Source organism: Camelina sativa, chromosome 4 (assembly GCF_030686135.1).
Source record: "Camelina sativa cultivar CO46 ecotype springtype chromosome 4, ASM3068613v1".
In the NCBI taxonomy this organism is placed as follows: domain Eukaryota; kingdom Viridiplantae; phylum Streptophyta; class Magnoliopsida; order Brassicales; family Brassicaceae; genus Camelina; species Camelina sativa.
In genome coordinates, this window is record NC_141883.1 from 7,745,049 (window position 1) to 7,767,181 (window position 22,133).

The window sequence follows — 22,133 nt, forward strand, 5'->3', positions numbered from 1 at the left end:
GAGAATATATCGTTATGATGTTGCATTGCATGCCTACAATGCACAATGTCATAAAATGCTTGTCCAAAGATGGTGATAAAATGCAGCGTTGCAATGAAAGCCCGTAGAAGAAACATGTTGTTGAAACACCCGGACTCGGAGGCAGAGCCCATCTTGTATGGGTATACTCAAGAGGTCCGGTCAACCAACTTTGTGAACATAGGCAAATAAGTGAATGTTGGACTTTCCAAAGGGGACCAAATTAAAGATCCCACCCAAAAAAAAAAAAAAGAATATTCTTATAATTTCGTATACAAATTATTGAATGATAATATTAGTGAAAATTTTGTTTTCCACTATAGTAATACAATAGAATAATCTATAATTGTATGTGCATCTATTTAAAACACTTGAGTAAACTGCCAAATGATTTCGTTGGTCAAGAAACGGAGGCCAACGAAATATGCAAATTGTATATATATTCACATTAAAATATATGGATGTTCCTATTATTTTCACCGCAATTGTGGTATTCGTAATCGTATGTAGGTAGGTTAGTTATAAACTATTTAAAATGATATCATTGAAAATTCCTACTTGTTTAATTCAAAAGTGCATATTTGACCATACCAAATCCATTCAGACCTAAACTTACTCTCACGGTTTCACCAAAAAGGTTTACAGTTATAACTTTTATAACAGCAATTGCATGTGCAATAATAGTATCAGTTATAAGAACATACATGCAATTCCCATAGATAGATACCATATTAATGGTGATGTTGAGGTTTTTAAATCCAAGCAAAGATAATACGCAAACTCCACTATGATGCACATTACATTTGCTCCTCATGATCTGTTTTGTTTATCTGCAACAGTCTCACTTAGACGTACGCATAGTGAATCTGTTGTTTGACATTCATGTCACTCACCTTCTACTGGTTTCACAAGAAACTCTTAAGATGCAAATTTTTTTATCTCTGCTAATCCACTTAGATTATTCTCAAGGACTTATACATAATGCCGTAGATATTTTACCTTCTTCTCCACTATATTACTGTTGTACACTTCATTTGGAAAAAAAAAAAAATAGTAATCTTAATTATCTTTATGGATAAAAACATGGTTTGTGATCCAAATATATATCATTTGGACTAATAATTGCAAATAGTGTGTAATCCTAAATATGTCATTTGGACTAATAATTGCAAATATATAGTGTTTTAAGAAGTGCAAATCTAGTAAATATATCATTTGATTAACTTTACTAAAAGTTATTTCAATAGTTTTTGATATCTTAAGCATTAAAATTTAGAAAATTTAAACTGGCATGTTTAATTTTAGTAACTTTTTTATCGACACACAATAGCATATTCTGTACCAAAAGGACCAAAACCATAGCATTTCAACATTTTATCTTTACTTCATAAACCTTTTTGAATGTTTGAATAAATAAAAAAAAATTCGTTTCACCAAAATTGTTTTATATATTCCGAAATTTATGTGGCAAGTAATCACAATTTCATTTCTAGATATAACAAACATGTGTGTACTTATGTAACATGATCAATCTATACGAGAAGTCAAGTTAAGGGAAAGAAACATTATCAACCCATTAAAAAATAATTCGAAAATAATGGAATTTTTATTTTAATTGCTTTGAAAACCATTAATAAAAAACTAATATATTTTCCAGTCAGTCATAAGGAATGAGCAAAGAATAATAATAATTAAAGAGATTAGAAAAAAGACAACAAAGTAGTCGTATCCCCTTTATAATAATCCTTGAGAGACGACTGTTCAACACGTCTGACTTAGAGGCTTCTTGTCTCTCTGCGGCTTTCATTGGCAGATACACAAAAAAAAAGTACAAATCTTTACTTCTTAATCCCATAACCCAGGAAAAAAATAACCTTTGAAACCACTTCATCATCATCCATGGAAGAGATCGAGTCAAAGCCAAGAAAGCTTATTCCTTTATCAATCATCATCTTCCTCTGCTTTTGTTATCCTTCGATGTCTGCAGATGAAGACGACATAAGATGCTTACGAGGAGTTCAAAGCTCTCTCACAGATCCTCAAGGAGCTTTGAAATCATGGAACTTTGGAAACACAACTGTTGGGTTTCTCTGTAATTTCGTTGGTGTGTCTTGTTGGAACAATCAAGAGAATAGGGTTATCAATCTTGAGCTTAGAGACATGGGTTTATCTGGTAAAATCCCAGAATCTCTTCAGTACTGTGGGAGTTTACAAAAATTGGATCTTTCTAGCAATCAGTTATCTGGTAACATCCCTAGAGAGCTCTGTACTTGGTTACCCTTTTTGGTGTCTCTTGATTTGTCAAACAATGAATTGAACGGTGAGATTTCTCCTGATTTAGCTAAGTGTAGCTTCGTGAACTCTTTGGTTTTGTCTGATAACCGGCTTTCGGGTCAAATCCCGGTTCAGTTCTCTGCTTTAGGGAGGTTAGGGAGGTTCTCTGTAGCTAACAATGATCTCACAGGTCGCATTCCTGACTTCTTTAGCTCACCGAGTTATTTATCTGATGATTTCAAGGGGAACAATGGTCTTTGTGGTCGTCCTTTGTCTTCTAGCTGTGGTGGATTGAGTAAGAAGAATCTTGCAATTATAATTGCAGCTGGTGTGTTTGGTGCTGCTGCATCAATGTTGTTGGCTTTTGGGATTTGGTGGTATTATCATTTGAAGTGGACAAGAAGACGAAGAGGCGGTTTAACAACCGAAGTAGGAGTTAGTAGTTTGGCTCAGAGACTTCGTAGTCATAAGCTTACTCAAGTTTCTTTGTTTCAGAAGCCTTTGGTTAAGGTTAAGTTTGGGGATTTGATTGCTGCAACTAATAACTTCAGCTCAGCTAACATTATTGTTTCAACTAGAACCGGGACAACCTATAAGGCGCTTCTTCCTGATGGCTCAGCGCTTGCGGTCAAGCATTTGAGCACGTGTAAGCTCGCGGAGAGGGAGTTTAGGTATGAGATGAATCAGTTGTGGGAGCTTCGTCATCCTAACTTAGCACCACTTCTTGGATTCTGCATTGTCGAGGAAGAGAAGTTTCTTGTTTATAAGTACATGTCTAATGGGACGCTTCACTCATTGCTGGATTCAAATGGGGTGGAATTAGACTGGTCGACTCGGTTTAGGATTGGTTTAGGTGCTGCAAGGGGTTTGGCTTGGCTTCACCATGGATGTAGACCTCCTATACTTCACCAAAACATTTGTTCAAGTGTCATTCTCATTGATGAGGACTTCGATGCGAGGATTATAGATTCAGGGCTTGCTAGGCTTATGGTTCCTTCGGATAACAACGAGAGCAGTTTCATGACTGGTGATTTAGGAGAGTTTGGGTATGTAGCTCCTGAATATTCCACAACAATGCTAGCCTCACTAAAAGGTGATGTATATGGACTCGGTGTTGTCCTTTTGGAGTTGGCAACAGGGGTTAAAGCTCTAGGAGGTGAAGGCTTTAAAGGGAGTTTGGTGGATTGGGTGAAACAGCTTGAAAGCTCGGGAAGAATCACTGATGCATTCGATGAAAACATTCGAGGGAAAGGACATGACGAGGAAATCTTGAAATTTGTTGAAATTGCTTGTAACTGTGTGAGTTCAAGACCTAAAGAGAGATGGTCAATGTTTCAGGCTTACCAGTCACTGAAAGCTATTGCTGAGAAACAAGACTACTCGTTCTCAGAACAAGACGACGACTTCCCTTTAATTTTCGACACGCAAGAGAATGAGACCGTGTGAAATGGACCTTTCTGATGAGGAGTAATGGAAAAAAAATGGGAAATTACAGTGAGATGCTTCAGGAGTATAATTATTTGTTGTCTATATACTACTACTTGTAGAGACACTATATATGTTATTGTAAAAACAGAAGTGTATATTGTTTATGTGTTTTCTCTTTTGGCAAAGTCTTAAGACATGTTACGTTGCTTTGGTGTTTATTACTGATCCAAACCAAGATTTTAAAGAGAACTGTTGCAAGAGACAAAACATGAGGGTTTTTTTTTTCTTCTTGGCTGCAGTCCTGGAAGAATGACAAAACAAGTTTTCACTTGTGTTTTCTTTTGAGAACAAAAAGAAAGTGCAGAACAGGATTAAGAAGATTTCTCTGCAGAATCTTACTTTAGGGGGTCTGCTTCTCGATACAGTCAAAATCAATCCCAGAAAAGAAGCTAAAGAAGACAAGAAAGAGAGAGAGCGAGAGAGAAAGAGAGGGTTTTTGCATCTATGGTCACTCACTCCTTTTGTATCCTTCACTTTGTAAGATGCTATTCAAATACACAGAGAATATATAAGATACCCAAAGTTCAGAAGAACCCAAAAAATGAATACATATGTGATTCTAAAGTTGTGCAAGGACAAGCATCTATTAAGAAGCAAAATAACAATCAATATTTCAAGGGGAAATTGAAATTTTGAAAACGGAGCAACTTTAGTTTAATGGGTTGCTTTAGGCAGAGGGAAACATAAAAAAGCAAACTTTAATGTTTAACAGATTCAAAAAAAGAAAAGGCAAAATAAAGAAAAGATGAGGAAAACAGAGAGTTAGATAAAGACATAATAAGCCTATAATAATTAATACAAATGTTATTACACAAAAACCCTACTAAAGTCTTTAATATCTGCATCAAATCATCTGAAAGATTTCAATCTTCAGACACAGTGTTCCTAAAGAAGAAAGAAAGAGCAATGACTTCACCTTCCCAAATGCTACAGAGCAAGTAAGAGAGACCTTGCAAAACAGAGCAAGACTTCACAAAAGCTATGAGTTCATATTAAGAGAGACCTTGCATATGAGCATATCCCTCTGAATCTGAAGTTATCGAATTGCCCCGGAAAAAAGTAGCTTCTTGACGTCGCGTAATTCACTATTGTGTCTGAAGACAGTAGAAAGACCTTAGAGTTTGCAAACACCATACACGGAGAGTTTTATCATCATACTCTTGGTGGTCGTCTCGAAGTTTCTGCTTTCCTGAAGAAATAATTTTGAAACAAAAGCCTTAATTAAAGTTGAGTTCTTCTTTCTGAAGTAAATAGAACTTTAACTAAAGTGGTCAAAGTTCTTCACAAGTATGGCATCAAAATTAGAGAAAGAAGAAGCTTTTTTACTACAACATGATAACATTTATCTGCTTTAAAAAACACAAAATGTGCAGTGACACTGAAAAGAAGGAAAGAAGAAGAATTCTGCATGCTAATGATCTTTTTAGAAACTAGTGATTTATTGGTATCTGTGTAAAAGTGACAACCAAAAATCTAGAATTGAGGAAACACTAATACTGGATGATTAGTCTTTGTGTAAACGTACTTAAACAAAATATTTAAAAGGGCTTGATCTCTGATAGCAAACTCAAGAAGCAAAAAAGTGAAAGATCGAAAAATTCGAGGGAGAAGATGAAGAACCTGTTGTGGATGGGATCAGGTCCGTTTGGAACTTTTCGCTTGCTCACATGAAACAGATTCACATCCCTACCACTAAACCGCAGAGTCTTGACCTTTTCTGTTGATGGAACACTTGATGCAGAGTTTGCTAAGATACTGACAAGAAGAAACACAATCATACCCAAATAAACAACAGCTCCAACCGAAGCTCTAATGCCATTTCCACCCATACTGCAACCTAATGTCCCTACAGCTTCCTGTTTAACATAAACAACTGACCAACCAAACCCAAGAATAGACTGAGCAGAACATCCATGATGTTGGTGAAGTGACTGTCACATAAATAGAGAGAGATCTTTGGACAGGAGAGGCTAAAAAAAGGGGAAAGCGAAATGGGAAGCAAAAAACAAGCATTTAGGTTGTTTTTTATATACCTTGGAAGACAAATCCGTGATTGGCCCTATTTTAAAGATGAAGCACACAAAGCAACAATATACATACGTAGTTGTCCACGTAGAGAGAGAGAGGAGGCAAGAGGAAGTGAAAGTTAAGAAAAACATATCTTTATGCAACATATGGGCCCGTTAAGTACCTTTTACTTTGCTTTGATTTGTGAATTTTCATGCAGCAAACCATTGGGGACCTCACAAGTTCCCCTAACTACATATATTTTAAGCCATTTAAAAGCATAGGACAGTGTACCTTTTGTGACTGAGTATTAGCAAGCCTACTACTTTCCTTACCACTATCTTAAATCACTTGGATGTTTCCTTTAAACAATAAGATAATCAATTAAGAATTTAACAATGCATAAGTAAATAACCAAACCTGTGAAAAGGAGCTAGAGCTAGAATTTTCTTCCTTATTAAGTATTCCCTTTCCTATCAAAAGCCGATTAGCAGCAAAACATACATATAGAGATGTGTATAAACTTTAAACTATAACCTCTTAAAAATTATATATAGAAACATATCCAAATTGTAAAGAAAAGAATCCATATCTGAATGACAGCTAGAGAAGATTGAGCCAGTTTGTTTCCATGACACAAGCAAACTTCCTTTTGGCCTTGGTGGGAAAGAGAAGCTTGCCTTATACATAGTAAAGCCAAAATTTAAACAGTCCTGTCCCCACAATTTCATTACTATATATCTGTTTCCTCTATATCATTTAGGGATCTTATACATGGTCAGGATAGTGTCCTGATAGTAATTGATTCTCACAGTGATTGTGTGAGCAAAGGCATGCCACTATATTCCCCTCTAGAGATTTCAAAATTAGATGCTCTATTGAAGAGTTGTTTACCAAAATAGATTAAATTAGAAGAAGGGAAAGAATGATTCGAGACATACCTCAGTTATGTCACTGTCGTAAAAGGTTTTGTTTAAATTAGAAGAAATGCTTAAGATGGTTACTGATATATATGGTACATACATATAGAAATCATGTCTAGCAAGTTGATCTCTCAAAAGAAGCCATATGTAATGGACAAAAAGGAGAAACTCTAACTGACTTTATATCTCCAACTGCATACAACTATATTTCTGTGTAACAAACACACCTCGCAACATACACCATTACCGGTTTTACAATTATCACAAGTCTGCAACTTTTTCCATCTTAGGACTTGGCAACAAACAAAAATGGTGACCTGATCGACAGAATCACCTGCAAAAAATTAATCTGAGACACTAAGAATATGTGACAGAAGCAGAACAAAATGATCTGTGACAATAGCAGATGCTGCAAGTCAAAGCGTTTGATATGTATGTAAGCAAGAACAATAGTAACAATTAAAATAACTTACTCTACTATTAAAAGGTGGAACGAACTAGCTCTTCAATCTCAGCCTCCGTTCATTGCTTTAACCACAAAAAAAGGACCAGAGTTAACAGTTGCTTTCTGCTGTGGTTTTATGATTTTCTTGGCTTCTGAGCCCATTTTGGTCCATATATGGCCAGATGTGTCCGGCCAAACCTTCGATCAGTCATCTGTAAGAAATTTTGTTTCATCAACATTCATACAACCCCATTCATCAAACAAGTAATTAAAGGGAAGTAATTACCTTTTCAAGGCATCCACATGAATCAAGCATCGTTGTTCGTGAAGGGTACTCGACCACCTATTAAGATTTTGTTCAGAAGAGCATGAGTATTATTACACATTGACCCAAAATCCTTATCAGACGGTTTAAGAAGGGAAATACATAGCTACTCACAAAAAATGTATTTTCTCCAATAGCTGGCGACTTAGCAATCTGATCCATCAGAACCGCATAATCTACCTCCATGTAAGGTGGTGTAACGCTGATATAGTCAAATGCTCCATCCTTTCCTGATAGTTTAGAATAATCTTAACAAATAGACACTATTCAAAGCAAGAAACTAACAAGTTATGAAACTGAAAACTGTTTAACATCTTAAAGACTATATACATGCCTACTATTTTATCAGCACGTTCCAAGAAGTTTTCGACTCGAGCAGTGTGTATAACCGAAGCATCAACAAACCCAGTGTGTTCCAAGTTTGGTTGTAGAACATTTGAAACAACCCAAGGATCCATCTCAACAAAGTGTGCCTGTGGAGAAATTAGTCAAGTACAAAACCATACAAAAACAATTCCTGCCACTAATATTTCTTTGCTACCTCAGAACATCCTCGACTGATTGCTTCAATTCCCACAGATCCTGTACCACTGTACAAATCCAACCACTTACCAGGACGCAGAGACGTTGGACAACCACCAGCAGCCTACACAATGAAGAGAAGAATCAGTCTTGGAATGTTAATCTCACAGAACAATAAAAAGAGCTCTTACCTGGAGAATCCCAAAAGCTGCTCCTTTAACAACTTCCATCATAGGTCTCACATCCATTCCCTTAAGAGAAAGCAATTTCTTTCGTTTGGCCGTTCCTGCAAGTACCTAAACACACAAAACACACATTTGAGGAAATCAAACAATAGAAAACCCCAAAAAAACAAGAAAATGAAACAAAGCAAATACACACACCTGAAGTAACCTATGAGTTGTTTTTGGCTGTACTACAACAACTTCTTCTACTTGTTGGCTGTTCCTTCCACTCATTTTCTCTTCTTTCCTTCTCGCCTTCTACAAATGCGTAAGAAATTTTCAGCTCGGCGCAATTTATCAGAAACCAAACCGAAACAATTATGGAAAAAAAAAACAAACCTTAGATTGAGACCCAAAGTCATCATTGGCATCATAACCATATCGTTCCAGCAACAATTTCTTATCCTCGCTTGCTAAACCAGTTCCTGAATCTGTAAACCCACAAGACATAAACTGAGAAAAAGACACACCTTTTGCTACATGTTTGATTTTATGAAAGATGAAAAAAGTTCACACTTTTACGGCTCGAGACGACGACGGATCTTCGAACACGCAGTGGAGTAGAGATTCTGAAGAGGTGAATTTGAGGGAAAGAAGAATACGAGACACCCAGATTCTTATTCGTCTCGATGTTGATTCCTAGTGGAGAGACTATGGGAGTTGATAACAAAACCGCCATAGCTGATAAAAAGTTTTTGACTTTGAAAGCTTGTTAAGAGAGCTTCGAAGCACTTAGACGAAAGAAAGATAGAAATTGAGTTAAACCCTCTTTTGCAACGAGAGGATAAGTTCCTTTACCAAAAGGTGTCTACTACTTTGGTAAGTAATAAGGGGAAAACGAGTTATTTTCCCCCCAAGAACTATCATATCTCGTTGGATAGAGCCCGAACTTGAGCCACAATCTATATAGCCATGTCAACTATGATCAATCTCTATGTCCTTCAAATTAAAAGTTCTACATCTATATCCCCTGGAAATGAATTGCTTCGGTTTATCCGGTGAACCGCAGACCAAATAATATAAACTCAAAATTAAACCAATTATGACTCGATCCCTACATAGTCACGACCCGATTCCTTACCCACAAATTCCCAATTTTCAAATATCACGAACCCTACAATCAACTTGACATTGTTCTTCTTCTGTCTTATTTTCTGGGTTCCCATTATCGAATTCGAGCTCTAGAATGAGCAATTTATCAACAAAGTCGACCGGATCTTCCAGTTCTCGTGCGAGAGGAAGAGTTTTCGGTGTGCCAAAGAGATGTTGGTGCGGGGAAGCTGTTGTGGCATTGATCTTGATCTCGAAATCTGATCCGAATCCTTACCGGAGATACTACCGTTGTAGTTTTGTTGCAACAAATAAGGTAAAAGTTTTGTTTTTTTCTTCTTGTTTCATGATTTTGGTTGGTTCTAATTTATGGGAAATTGGTAGCTTCGGAACGATGAACACACGTTCAAGTGGGTCGATGAAGCTTTGCTGAATGAGGTAGATGCATTGATCTCGAGGAATGCTGGACTTGAGCAACAGCTGAAAGAGCTTAGGACAGAGAGGTTGGAGTTTGATACTATGGTTTATGAGAAGATGGAGAAAGAGGTCTTGGAGAAGGTTGAAGATGGTTTAGGTGAAGCCAAATCATGGAATAAAAAGATGATGAGTGTTATATTGTTAGTCTGTATGGTCATGATTGGACTAAGCAAAGTAGTTGGTTGAAGATGGTGTATGGTCATGGTTGTAACCTTTTGTGTTAAGACATTTGTATTACAAACCTTTTGTGGTAAACATGAAGCTCCATTTGTTTCAAACATGAAGTTAAACATGAAGCTATGCTTTCATACAAAATAATACAAAAGAGATAGGGAGCAAAGAGATTAAATTCAATGCCATAAACGTTAAAATAGATCATACAAAAGAGATAATAAAGGCAAGAGTTGATGTGGTCAAAAATACATTATAGGCAAGTTACCGTAGATGTGTTGAACACACATCCGATGCTCTATCTTTGGTAACTCCTCAGAAACAGCCTTGATCAATCCCTGTGATAAAAGCATAAGTCAAGTTAAATAAGAGAAGCCAAAATAAAAGCATAAGTCAAGTTAAATAAGAGAAGCCAAAATAAAAAAGCATAAGTGAAGTTAACTTGCCTTTTGCCTATCGGACATAAGGATGAATCCATCACCATCGTTTAACCCAAAGTCTTCTTTCATCAACTTAGCAAACCATAGCCAATTGTCATAGTTCTCAACCTTGACAACTCCCCATGCTATTGGATATATACCATTGTTTGCATCCCTGCCTAAAGCTACCAATAGCTGACCCTTAATCTTATTCTTCAAAAAGCAACCATCAATTCCTATTATCGGCCTACAAGTCGCCATCCATGTTCTTCTAATGTTGTCAAAACAAACATAGAACCTGTTGAACATGTCCTTCCCTTCATCGTCCGTAATACACTCGACCTTTACATGTGAATTCGGTTTTGATGCCATAATCTCAGCTGCATAATCTCTTAATCTATGGAACTGCTCATCATACTCCCTCTCAATCCACTTTCTAGCAGTCTTTCTAGCAGTCTTTCTAGCAGCTTGACACTGAGGCCTAGTGATACTAATATTCCAATCTCTCATTACGATTTCCTCAATCTTCCTAGGCATGAAGTACTCGGGATCATCTCTAATCTTATCAACAAACAACCTAGCTATTTGGGATACAGCTATGCTTATCAACAAATTTATTGATCTTCCATACTCTATCATTTGACAGAATCGACGCATAAACCTTCCACTCACATTTAGATCCATCCTCATCATTAACACCAACGCATTTATACCCTATTTTTGCTTTATCATACCTGTACTGCTTCAGATTTCTCCCGGTTTTGAGAACATAATCGAGAACCGTCTCCTTGAATGCAACTCCATTGAAAAACGCCTGCTTATAGAACAACTCCCCATTCCCACGCCTCATATTCGTACGAGCTCTTGCTGGTCCGTCTTCATCATCGTCTTCACTCTCTGGGTACACATCGTGGCGGATTGGAGGTTTGTCGCTAAAATCCTCAACTAGCTGTTCGATGTGAAATTCGTCTCGATCTTCACCTTCTTTGTCGTAATCACCGTCGGGATCTCTCTCAACTAACGACATCGTCTCTCAACTCGAAAGAACTCGAAATCGCAGTTTTTAGGGTTCTTCAAGTTTTGGGGATTTTTTCGATTTAGGGTTTTGTTGGGAGAAATTTGGGGATTTTTCGATTTAGGGTTTTCTCGAGATTGAGAGGATGATATATCTGGTTAAATCGACAAATTCGGGTAAAATCAGGTTTAATCTGGTCAAATTTGGTTTAGGCTATTCGTTAGACGGTTAAACAAATAGTAAACCGTCACATAACCAGGTCTAGGTGTAACTAGATATAGAACTTTTTTTCATGGGAATATAGGTGTAGAACTTTTAATTTGGGGGGACATAGAGATTGGTCATAGTTGACATAGCTATATAGATTGTGGCTCAAGTTCGGGCTCCATCCAACGAGATATGATAGTTCTTGGGGGGAAATAGTTCGTTTTCCCAAGTAATAAGGGAAGAGATCTTAACTTATTGAAAAATCATAGCTTTTGAAAATCATAAACCGGTTACAAGAGAAGCAACAACAACAAACAAACGAGAAGAAGGATCTAATAGTCGAAATCATTCAAGAGTGGAGGAAATTGTGACAGCATTTCTTGGTCTTTATCCAATATTTCATCCACAAATGAACTCGCGGAATGACTTGTTCGCGAGGCGTTTGTATCGATGTTGTTATGGGCGCTGCTTTCGGCTAGGCTGTTGAAATGAAGCTCGTTTTGCGCAAAAGTGAGGTTGCTAGTAGCTGAGGAACCCAGTACTTGTGTCTGAGAGTTCTGAGGTAAGACCGGATCCGAGAGAAGATAATCGTTCCAGCAGAAGTTAGTAGCCCCTTGGTTTGGCTGAGTGATACTAGCAGATGATGATGAGGAAGAGCATGAAGATGTGGTTCCATTGAGCAAATGATTTGAGTGGTTATAGAAATGGAATGGACTAGTTTGGAATTCAGATGAAGCGGGATTAGTGAAGATCATAGGAGAGTTGTTGTAATATGTCTCATGGCTCATTGTTGTGTTCCCCATTATTTCCCAGGCTGATGAGTTGGATTGTGTGAGTATAGAGTTGTTTGATGGTTCTGTCTGAAGGAAGCATTTTCATGGCCATGGCCACTAATGTTTCTGAATTCTAAAACGACCTGAGACACTGGTTTATGAGTCACCGGATCTATTCCCATTTTCATCAGCTTCTTCTTTAGCTTCGTGTTCCAGTGGTTCTTCACATCGTTATCCGTTCTCCCTGGAAGCTTTCGCGCAATCGAAGACCACCTGAAAACAGTTCAGAAGTTATTTAGTATTAGCAATGTTGAAAACAAGTTTAATTGTCTCATTGTTAAAAAGTTAGTTAGCAATTAGGTTTCTTCATTACCTGCTGCCAATGACTCTGTGACACTGAATGATAAGCTCTTCTTCTTGAGGAGAGAAGCTATCATGTTTAAGGTCAGGTCTTAAGTAATTAGTCCATCTCAGTCTACAGCTCTTCCCACATCGATTCAAGCCTGCACCGAAGAAAGAAACAAAAAGAATGTCAGACTTGTATAAGGAGATGAGATGTCTTAAAAGTAAGCAGATATTTTCTTGGAAAGAACCTGCTTTCTTGGGGATCAAACTCCAGTTTCCTACACCATGGATAGCAACATAAGCAAGGATCTTAGCGTCTTCTTCTTCGGTCCAGAGACCTTTCTTGACATTGGATTTGTCACAACATGGTGGCATTCCCATTTTTTGGGTATTCACACACAAGAGAGAAGATGAAGAAGAAGAAGAAGAAGAAGCTGAGAAATGTCTGAGAGTACAACAACAAAGGCTTTATGGAAATAGAGTGATGCAATGCAAAAGCTCTGAGACATGGCTAAAGAGAGAGAAAGAGAGAGAAGGTGAGGATCTCATGCTCGAAGGCTCCTAATTAACGGTAATTGCATGATTGTTACACTTCATTAGAAATATAGAGTCTCGAAGTGCATGACGTAGTTTAGACAACTATCATCTCATGTACACTACTACTGATTGTAAAATAATACAAGCATTCAGTTGTCATGCATTGCTTGCTTGAGGTTGATGATAAACTGACTTTTATTAAGTTTTGGTCTAGTTATGAACCATAGGGAACAGACCTGAACAATGAAACCAGTAACACGGATTCAGAATTATTTTTTAGTATATTGTTCTAAATTTTTCATTCTATTGACGAAATGTTTCTCTACAAAAATGTTCATCCTTTTAATAAGAGCTTTGATTTACTTGTTGTTGTTGTTCTTAAGATGAGCAAGCTTTGCAACTCTTTCTGCAGTATCCATGGTCATTTTCTGAACCCACCATGTATGTTGGATTCTTCTGGCATTCCCCTTCCTTTGCCCATTTTTCGCAGCTCTCATTCTCGTCCACACACCCAGATTGCTTCTTAAACGCTCTGTCGAATGACCTTACATGGATCCATCTGGTTGCTGACCATTTCTCTCCCTCAACCACTGGACAGCTTCCATGTAAACTAGTTGGATCTGTGGTTGCATTGGGATGAAGATTAAAGAATAGTAATGCATCCCCTTTCCTCGGTTTCACTGCAAGGAAAGATTTTTCAGATAGTGCAATATACCATTTCGAGAGATACCTTTCATTATCATAGAACCATACTACTGCAATCCCTATTTGTGTTTAGCTTTTAAATTTTATCATTTTCCACTTTTAAACCAAACGCATGTTCAAGATAATCTAGAGTATTCTACAGGTGTATAGATGTTAGAGTATTAACAGTGTTTTTACCAGCATAGCCTTGTTTTGCACATTCGGTCCAGCTATCGTCTTTCAGTTGAGTTGTCTTTCCCTATAAGAATGTGTAATCAAATTGAAATGAGGCTACTCAGGATATGAAATCCAAATAATAGGTGAAAATCTATGGAACCAGAAGTGATATATGTGTTTACCTTCCACATGGGAAACACTGTCTCTCCTCCCTTTTGAACATTGGACAAGTACATCAATACAGTGGCGATCCGATGACCACCGAGCTCTAGATTGGCCTGATCGTGAAAATAGTCAAAATGCGGTTCATATTTTTGACCATTCTCATAGTGCAATATTTGCATGGATTCCCCATTTTCTGATACGCAACACAGAAAAAGAAAAAAGAGATGAGAAGTTGTAATCTACTAAAGGCTAAAGCAAGAAACAGAATTAGGCAACATTTGGTCAGAAATACCTTCGGGAAGAAAGGTCCACGCAGCAAGTTTTGCCTCGACATTAGATACTATATCATCCTGCACAGACACAAAACCTTACCATTCAAGCTTACACAACCTCTAGAATAACCAAGACAGATTTGCATTCAGGCTACTACATTGTCTAAGCAACGAAACAGAATTCTGCAGTGTTTCAGGACATATACGAGTAATAGCAAACAAGTCTATCTAACTAGTAGAGTAAACTAGCCGAATACATTTCTTACAAAAGCCACATTATATACCTCAGAACATCAATCATTCTCAGAAAAAATAAATCATCAATTCAAATGAGAGGGGGCACTTCCTCTGAGAGGATTGGTAATTGTACATGAAGCAAGAAATGACCACAGCTTAAAACAAGCCAGTCACCTGTCTATGGATTCAAACATCTTGTAAAGCTAATATATATATAACTCACCTGTCTTTTAGAAAGAAACATTCCAGAACTAGTCCGCACTTCACTCTCTACACTCTCACCAGAATCATTATCAGCCACCATTGACTTCTCAAGCTTTCCTTTTGCCTAAACCCATATATCAAATCCATCATCACTAGTTCTTCAAAATCAAAACCAAATACAAAAAAAGAAAAAACTTAAGAATACGTTTAAAGATTTCTATACAAATTTGATAAAATGATCACACTCCTCATCAGTAAGAAACCCTTTATACAAAAAAGCTCTGCAAAAAAAACTCACAAACTTTTAAACAACAATAAAAAAATCCACAAAAACAAATTAAAGATCAAAAGCTAAAAACAAACCTGGGGGTCCAAGAGAGTTGAGTAACACGGGTTGGATCAAAACCAAAAGAAGAAGCACTCGTTTTCATCTTAATCACAGACCCATCTCTGCAAAAAAAAAAAAAACCCTCTGAGACTCAAAACCAAAATTCGAAAGAAAAACACAATCGAATCAATTTCATCGTAATCTTCTTAAACCTGTTGTTACTCGATCGAGTGAAGAAACGGGTAGGTGCAGCAGATGAGAATTTAGGAAGAATCAAGAGAAAACATAAGGAAAATGTCAGAAAATTCCGACAATCCATTGGCTGTGTGTGAGAAAAAAGACTTGTTGGAGGAGACGAAGACCAAGATGTATTGTAATCACACTACTGTTTCTTTCTTCTTGGTCTTGACCCCAAGATAGTCTTTCTTTTTTTTTTTTTTTGATTTGTTTCCCATAGTTTTGTGATTTAACAATTATGTCCCCCTTTGGTTTCGGAGTATTTATGACGCCCACCGTATTTTACTATTTTGTCTGCCTTCGTTTTTTTTTTTAATTAATACCTCCCGTTGACTAACTTTTCGAGGTTATTCGTACATTAATCTCGAAAATTAATTACTCCATAAATTTAATATTTTAACAAATTAATATATTAATAACTTTTTTCCACAGCTTTTTCACAACTTTTTTTTTTCGCTTTTTATATGCTTCACATTTGTCAATCTCAACTTTCTTTACACCATTAATCAAACACCCTTCATTTCATTCTAATATCTTCAATTTTCAAATACAAATTATAATATTTCAAAATCTCTATGTATTTCATGCTTTGATTTTTCATTTTTTAAAATGCAATTTAATCTTATTATAGAAATATTAAATAGAGTAATTTGGAAACATTATAAATAAATTTATTTTTTATTTCAATTTCATAAATTTTATAAACTATTCATAAAAATAAATATTATAAATAAATTATTTATAGAATAAATATTATAGTAAATGATTTTTTTTACAATTAGATACCATAAAGATTTACTCATGCATACCATGGATCCTTATCTCTAGTTAATCATAGTCCTAACTTATTAATTTACAGATTTTATTAAAATTTTGACTACTTTTTAAGATACTGAATCTTTGATTTGTTTGACAAAGAGTAATACACTAATTGTTATAAAAGTAAGATAGAGGTTTTAGTGTTTCTCTTCTTCTTATTCTCATTAACTCATAGAACAAGCACATTATATAGTAGAAGGCAAATCCTAATCCTAAACCGAATAGGTTATGGCCGATGGGCCTTACACAATAGGATAAGTAATGGGCCGGTTATGGAAGTCCACTCCAAGTGTTTTACAACACTCCCCCTTGGATGACATATCCGTGCCGATGTTAAGGGATCAGTACAATACATTTGGGGGGGCTGCCTCATTCAAACCTTACCAGGAAAACTCATTGGGACAAAACCATGGGGAAGGAAAAAGAGTACAACACGCATTGCTCCCCCTGTTCTAAGCATCATTGAAAGTCCTTAAGCCTCTGCATTCCAATCTAATTCGTGAGCTTGTTGAATGTTAATGCCGGTAAAGATTTGGTGAAGAGATCGGCTGAGTTGTCGCAAGACTGAACTTGTACCACTTGAACTTCTCCGACCTTCTGTAATTCGTGTGTGAAGAAGAACTTGGGTAATATATGCTTCGTCTGATCTCCCTTGATATATCCTTCCTTAAGTTGTGCGATGCAAGCCGTATTGTCTTCATAAATCACGGTTGGTTCCTTGTCATCGACCATACCGCAGTCCGTCCTGATATGTTGAGTCATCGACCTCAACCATACGCACTCTCGACTAGCTTCATGCATTGCTAAAATCTCTGCATGGTTAGATGATGTGGCCGCAATAGTCTGCTTCATAGAACGCCAAGAAATTGTTGTACCACCGTGCGTAAATACATAGCCAGTTTGAGACCTAGCATTATGTGGATCGGACAGATAACCTGCATCGGCAAAACCAACTAAACCTTCTTTGTTATGGTTAGTATAAAATAAACCCAAATTTGTCGTCCCTTGTAGGTAACGCAATACATGTTTAATACCGTTCCAGTGCCTTTGGGACGGACAAGAACTAAATCTTGCTAGGAGGTTCACGACAAAACAAATGTCTGGTCTAGTGTGGCTAGCCAAGAACATTAACGCTCCTATTGCACTGAGGTATGACACTTCAGGACCGAGAACTTCTTCATCGTCCTTCTTTGGACCGAATGGATCTTTATTCACATCAATGCTCCTTACAACCATTGGGCTAGTCAATGGGTGAGCTTGGTCCATATTAAATCTCTTGAGTACCTTTTCAGTATATGCCATTTGATGCACAAGGATTCCATCATTTATGTACTCAAGCTGCAATCCCAAACAGAATTTAGTCTTGCCTAGGTCTTTCATTTCGAATTCTTTCTTTAGATATTCGACTGTTTGGGCAATTTCACCAGAGGTTCAAAGGATGTTTAAATCATCTACATACACTGCTATGATTACAAACCCTTTGTTTGCAAACTTTTTTATAAAAATACATGGACTGATGCCATCATTCTTATAGCCCTCTTTGGCTAGGTACTCACTTAGTCTATTGTACCACATTCGCCCACTTTGTTTCAGTCCATAAAGGGATTTGTCTAGCCTTATGCAGTATTGTTCTTGAGAACCACTCTTATCTTTGAGCTCAATACCCTCTGGTAATCTCATATAAATATCATTTTCCAGTGGACCATATAAATATGCGGTTACAACATCCATTAACTGCAAATCTAGTTTTTCTCTTATAGCCAGACTTAGCAAATATCTAAAAGTCGTTGCATCCATCACAAGGGTGTATGTCTCCTCATAATCTATTCCTGGTCTTTGGGAGAATCCTTGTGCTACAAGTCGTGCCTTATATCTCAAGATTTCATTATTCTCATTTCTCTTTCTTACAAAAACCCACTTATGTCCAACTGGCTTTATATCGAATGGTGTCCTTAAGATCGGACCAAACACATTCCTCTTTTTTTAAAGAGTTTAACTCCACGTCAATAGCTTCTTTCCATTTTAACCAATCTTTACTTTGAGTGCACTTTAATATAGACGTGGGTTCATGATCCTCATTAATCTCAAGTGCTATCTTATACGCAAATACTTCATTAATGTCGACATCTTTACGGTTCCATTGTATTCTAGACATGATATAATTGATTGAGATCTCATTATTATCAATACCTTCAGGACCTTGAGGTTCAGTGTCCCGAACCTCATTTGGTACCTTAGGATTTGCCGCGGCCATGTCTATCATTTCCTTAACCTCGGTTTGATTTGCACCTTTCTTAGATTTCCGAGGGTTCTTATCTTTGGAACCTAATGGTCTACCTCATTTCAAACGGGCCTTAGACTCTGTAGCAACTTGATTATTGTGTTCCTTCTGAACATCAATACGTATTGGTGCATTACAAGCTGATATGTACGATTTTGTTACTCTCTTTGGGTCAGCAAAGGAATCTGGCAATTAAATAGCTAGCTTTTGCAAATGTATAATTTTCTGGACCTCTGCATCACAGGCTAGAGTCCGAGGATCTTACCAATTTAAGGATGTTTGATTCCATGATATTTCCTTAACCAGCTTGTTATTCTCTCCACCCAACATAGGAAACTCGGATTCAACAAAGTGACAATCCGCGTATCTGGCCTTAAATAAATCACCAGTAGTTGGCTCAAGATACATAAACGGCACACCCGAATGTTTTGAGATGGGATATGTCTGGCTCATGACCCGTTAATAGTTGGGATGGTGAATACTTATGTTCACTAGATGGCCTGATGCGTATCAGTTCTGCTGCATGTAATATTGCGTGTCCCCAAGCTGACACAGGAAGTTGCGACCTCATAAGCAATGGCCGAGCAATCAATTGAATATGTTTAATGAAGGATTCAGCTAATCCGTTTTGTGTATGGACATGTGCCATGGGATGTTCCACACTTACCCCCATGGACATACAATAATCATTAAACGCTTGGGATGTAAATTCACCAGCATTGTCTAGACGTATAGTCTTAAGTGGAAAATCTGGAAAGTGGGCTCGCAGACGTATAATCTGGGCCAGCAATCTAGCAAACGCAAGGTTTCTAGTTGACAATAAGCAAACATGCGACCATCTGGTCGATGCATTTATCATGACCATAAAATATCTAAACGTCCCACAAGGTGGGTGTATTGGTCCACATATATCTCCTTGGATCCTTTCCAGAAAGTTTAAAGTCTCTTTATTTACTTTGGTTGGTGATGGCCGTATAATAAGTTTCCCTTGTGCACATGCTACACACGTGAAATGTTTAGGGATAAATTTCCTCTCTTTAAGAGTGTGCCCATTTGAATTCATTATAAGCTTACGCATCATGTTCGAACCCGGATGGCCAAGCCGGTCATGCCATAAAGTGAATTGTTCATTGAACATCTTGTTCATTGCCAAGTTAGCTTCTATCATATCAATCTTAGCATGGTAAAGACTAGTGGCTAGTGCAGGTATAGCCTCTAGGACCTTTTTATGTCCTTGGGTGATTTCTGTAATATATAGAAACTCTTTGTTTCCTTCACCCTTTGTTTCAACATGGAAACCATTCAAACGAATGTCCTTAAAACTCAATAAACTTCTATTTGAGCTGGGTGAATACAAGACATCACTTATTTCAAGATGTGTGTCATTAGGTAGCAAAATATTAGCCTGGCCGTAGCCTTCAATTAGGTTTGCTATACCCGCAATTGTACTAACATTGGCATTTTTTATAATGAGATTAATAAAATATCTCTTACCCTTCAAAATTATGTGGCTGGATCCACTATCCACCACAAGTATGTTCTTGTCCTCAACCATTTCTAATATAGACAAGAATTTATATTTTTAAACTTTTAAAGTAATATATTGAAGGAAATAAATAATTTGAATTTAAACCAAAATAATTATCCAAAACAATAATCCAATCAAATGCAAAACATAAACCACAAAATTAAATCAAAACAACATTTGAGTTTAATTATCCTCTCCTAAACAATCAGAGGTTTCATAATCCAATAGGTCATCCTTCTCATGGTCGAAATCACCTTCACCATCGAGATGAACCAAATTAGCTTCTGGATTTTTCTTTAGACTCTCTTGATAGAGATCAACAAGGTGCTTAGAGGTTCTGCAAGTCTTTATCCAATGGTTCTCCATACCACATCTATGACAAGTGGACTTGGTCTTATGTTGCGGTTTAAATTGCCCGCGGCCTCTACCCCGACCACGACCGAAGCCTGATCGGTTACCACGGCCTTGACCGCCAAAATTGTGTCCTTGATAGGTCCCACGACCAGGACCACCACGTCCACCTCCTCTACGGCCACGGCCATACTTGTCCCTATGAACATAGTTAGACTCCTTAGTCTCTTTCTGCTCTTTTGGCTCTTGAGAGTTTTTCTTTGCCATGTCCACCTTGTGAGCTTCTGGTAATGGAACAGTACCAGGAGGTCTCAATGCACTATTCATCATCAATAGCTCATTGTTCTGCTCAGCAAGCAGGAAAAAAGAGATAAGGTCCGCATAAGTCTTAAACCCCTTTTCACGATACTCTTGTTGAAGCAGTATGTTATTGGAGTGAAAGGTAGAGAATGTCTTCTCTAGCAGATCCTTCTCAGTAACCTATGTACCACATAACCTTAGGATTAAGACTATCTTAAATAGCTCTGAGGTATACTCATCCACGAATTTATAGTTCTGGATCCTTAGGTTTTTCCAATCAAATTGAGCTTTTGGTAGGAGCACCGTCTTTTGGTGTCCATATCTGCCTTTCAGCTCTGTCCAAAGGTCAAGAGGATCTTCAACAGTGAGGTACTGGTTCTTGAGACTCTCAGCAAGGTGGTGGCGTATATGCATTATTGCCTTGTACTTATCCTTTTCTGCACATTCAACCTCATCCTCAATGCATTCGCATAAATCTTTTGATTTCAGATGGATCTTAGTGTCCAAAGCCCATTGCAAGAAATTGTATCCAGAAGCATTAAGGGCAACATAGGAGAGGTTTCAGCTTAGCCATCTGCATAATGCAGAATATACAACCGATCATTAGCATGCGGTATATGAGACCAAACCATGCGATCAATATTAGGCCATGCGGTATATGAGACCGAACCATGCCAATCACTTAGGATCATGCGATATATGAGACCGATCCATGCCACAATATTATACTCATAATTTCATGGTTTAGTATGCATGCAAAGACAACAATCCTAGATAGATTATATTCTAGCATGCAGAGTTTTCCTTTTACCAAAATTTCCTTTTCCTTAAATTTTTCTTTTTCTTAAATTATGATTAGAACAAAGTTTTAGGAAAAATATTTTTCTTAAACCTTTAAGATAATGATTATAATTAATTTAGAAGTTATCCAAATTTATTTTCATGCAAACACATAATAATTTCCGATTTTAAAATTTTAGTTTTTAGAGTTTGATTAAACAAATAATCTTAATCGGTTTTAATTCTTAGAACAATCAGTTTATATTTTCTTCTATGATTTTCGAATTTAATAGTTTAGTTCTAGAGTTTCTCATATGATTTTCGATAACCAATGCTAATGAGTAATGAGTTTGGGATTTTTATGCATCACTAATCAGAAAATTAGAAATCATAGTTTGGATGATATGGAATAGTAAAGTACAATGTAGTACAAATTAGACACTTACTTATACTCGTCGATGAATCCTTCGGAATAGTCAAACGCCCAATTGAAACACCAATTGAACCGCCAATCGGAATTCCTGTTTGCACAATTGAACCGCAAATGATA

General features: G+C 37.0%; 5 protein-coding genes and 2 pseudogenes across 7 annotated transcripts; 2 read left to right on the forward strand and 5 right to left on the reverse strand.

The window, feature by feature from the left end:
- The first annotated feature begins 1,745 nt into the window (after window positions 1–1,745).
- On the forward strand, window positions 1,746–3,964 carry LOC104780082 (inactive LRR receptor-like serine/threonine-protein kinase BIR2). The gene has a single exon (XM_010504543.3). It carries the CDS (start codon window positions 1,918–1,920, stop codon window positions 3,736–3,738), a length of 1,821 nt encoding a protein of 606 aa, XP_010502845.2. The 5' UTR covers window positions 1,746–1,917; the 3' UTR covers window positions 3,739–3,964.
- Window positions 3,965–4,526: 562 nt separating this feature from the next.
- LOC104780083 (CLAVATA3/ESR (CLE)-related protein 25) lies at window positions 4,527–5,927 on the reverse strand. Its single transcript, XM_010504544.3, has 2 exons — window positions 5,401–5,927; window positions 4,527–4,969 (listed from the first exon to the last, which is right to left on the reverse strand). The coding sequence occupies exons 1-2, from the start codon at window positions 5,607–5,609 to the stop codon at window positions 4,933–4,935; spliced, it is 246 nt and encodes an 81-aa protein (XP_010502846.2). The 5' UTR covers window positions 5,610–5,927; the 3' UTR covers window positions 4,527–4,932.
- An 827-nt stretch (window positions 5,928–6,754) lies between these two features.
- LOC104780084 (uncharacterized) lies at window positions 6,755–9,065 on the reverse strand. Its single transcript, XM_010504545.3, has 10 exons — window positions 8,743–9,065; window positions 8,566–8,657; window positions 8,386–8,484; window positions 8,194–8,298; window positions 8,022–8,126; window positions 7,815–7,953; window positions 7,595–7,710; window positions 7,442–7,498; window positions 7,184–7,367; window positions 6,755–7,044 (listed from the first exon to the last, which is right to left on the reverse strand). The coding sequence occupies exons 1-9, from the start codon at window positions 8,903–8,905 to the stop codon at window positions 7,290–7,292; spliced, it is 954 nt and encodes a 317-aa protein (XP_010502847.2). The 5' UTR covers window positions 8,906–9,065; the 3' UTR covers window positions 6,755–7,044; window positions 7,184–7,289.
- Window positions 9,066–9,412: 347 nt separating this feature from the next.
- On the forward strand, window positions 9,413–9,939 carry LOC147945571 (uncharacterized protein At4g04775-like). The gene is made up of 2 exons (XM_087509616.1): window positions 9,413–9,592; window positions 9,661–9,939. The coding sequence occupies exons 1-2, from the start codon at window positions 9,413–9,415 to the stop codon at window positions 9,937–9,939; spliced, it is 459 nt and encodes a 152-aa protein (XP_087365742.1).
- A 1,881-nt stretch (window positions 9,940–11,820) lies between these two features.
- Window positions 11,821–13,256, reverse strand: LOC104780085 (transcription factor MYB35-like; annotated as a pseudogene). The gene is made up of 3 exons (XR_015596650.1): window positions 12,932–13,256; window positions 12,712–12,841; window positions 11,821–12,611 (listed from the first exon to the last, which is right to left on the reverse strand). The product of XR_015596650.1 is annotated as a transcription factor MYB35-like (transcript).
- Window positions 13,257–13,397: 141 nt separating this feature from the next.
- Window positions 13,398–15,779, reverse strand: LOC104780086 (putative prolyl 4-hydroxylase 7). 2 transcript variants are annotated; one of them, XM_087510054.1, is made up of 9 exons: window positions 15,500–15,728; window positions 15,323–15,409; window positions 15,183–15,240; window positions 14,979–15,083; window positions 14,539–14,596; window positions 14,264–14,439; window positions 14,103–14,163; window positions 13,584–13,900; window positions 13,398–13,456 (listed from the first exon to the last, which is right to left on the reverse strand). In XM_087510054.1, the coding sequence occupies exons 1-8, from the start codon at window positions 15,604–15,606 to the stop codon at window positions 13,599–13,601; spliced, it is 954 nt and encodes a 317-aa protein (XP_087366180.1). In that variant the 5' UTR covers window positions 15,607–15,728; the 3' UTR covers window positions 13,398–13,456; window positions 13,584–13,598. The 2 variants fall into 2 exon arrangements, with proteins under 2 accessions (XP_087366180.1, XP_010502850.2); XM_010504548.3 differs by having other exon boundaries at window positions 13,398–13,900; window positions 15,500–15,779.
- Window positions 15,780–16,802: 1,023 nt separating this feature from the next.
- LOC147945572 (secreted RxLR effector protein 161 pseudogene) lies at window positions 16,803–17,471 on the reverse strand (annotated as a pseudogene).
- Between the last annotated feature and the right edge of the window lie 4,662 nt (window positions 17,472–22,133).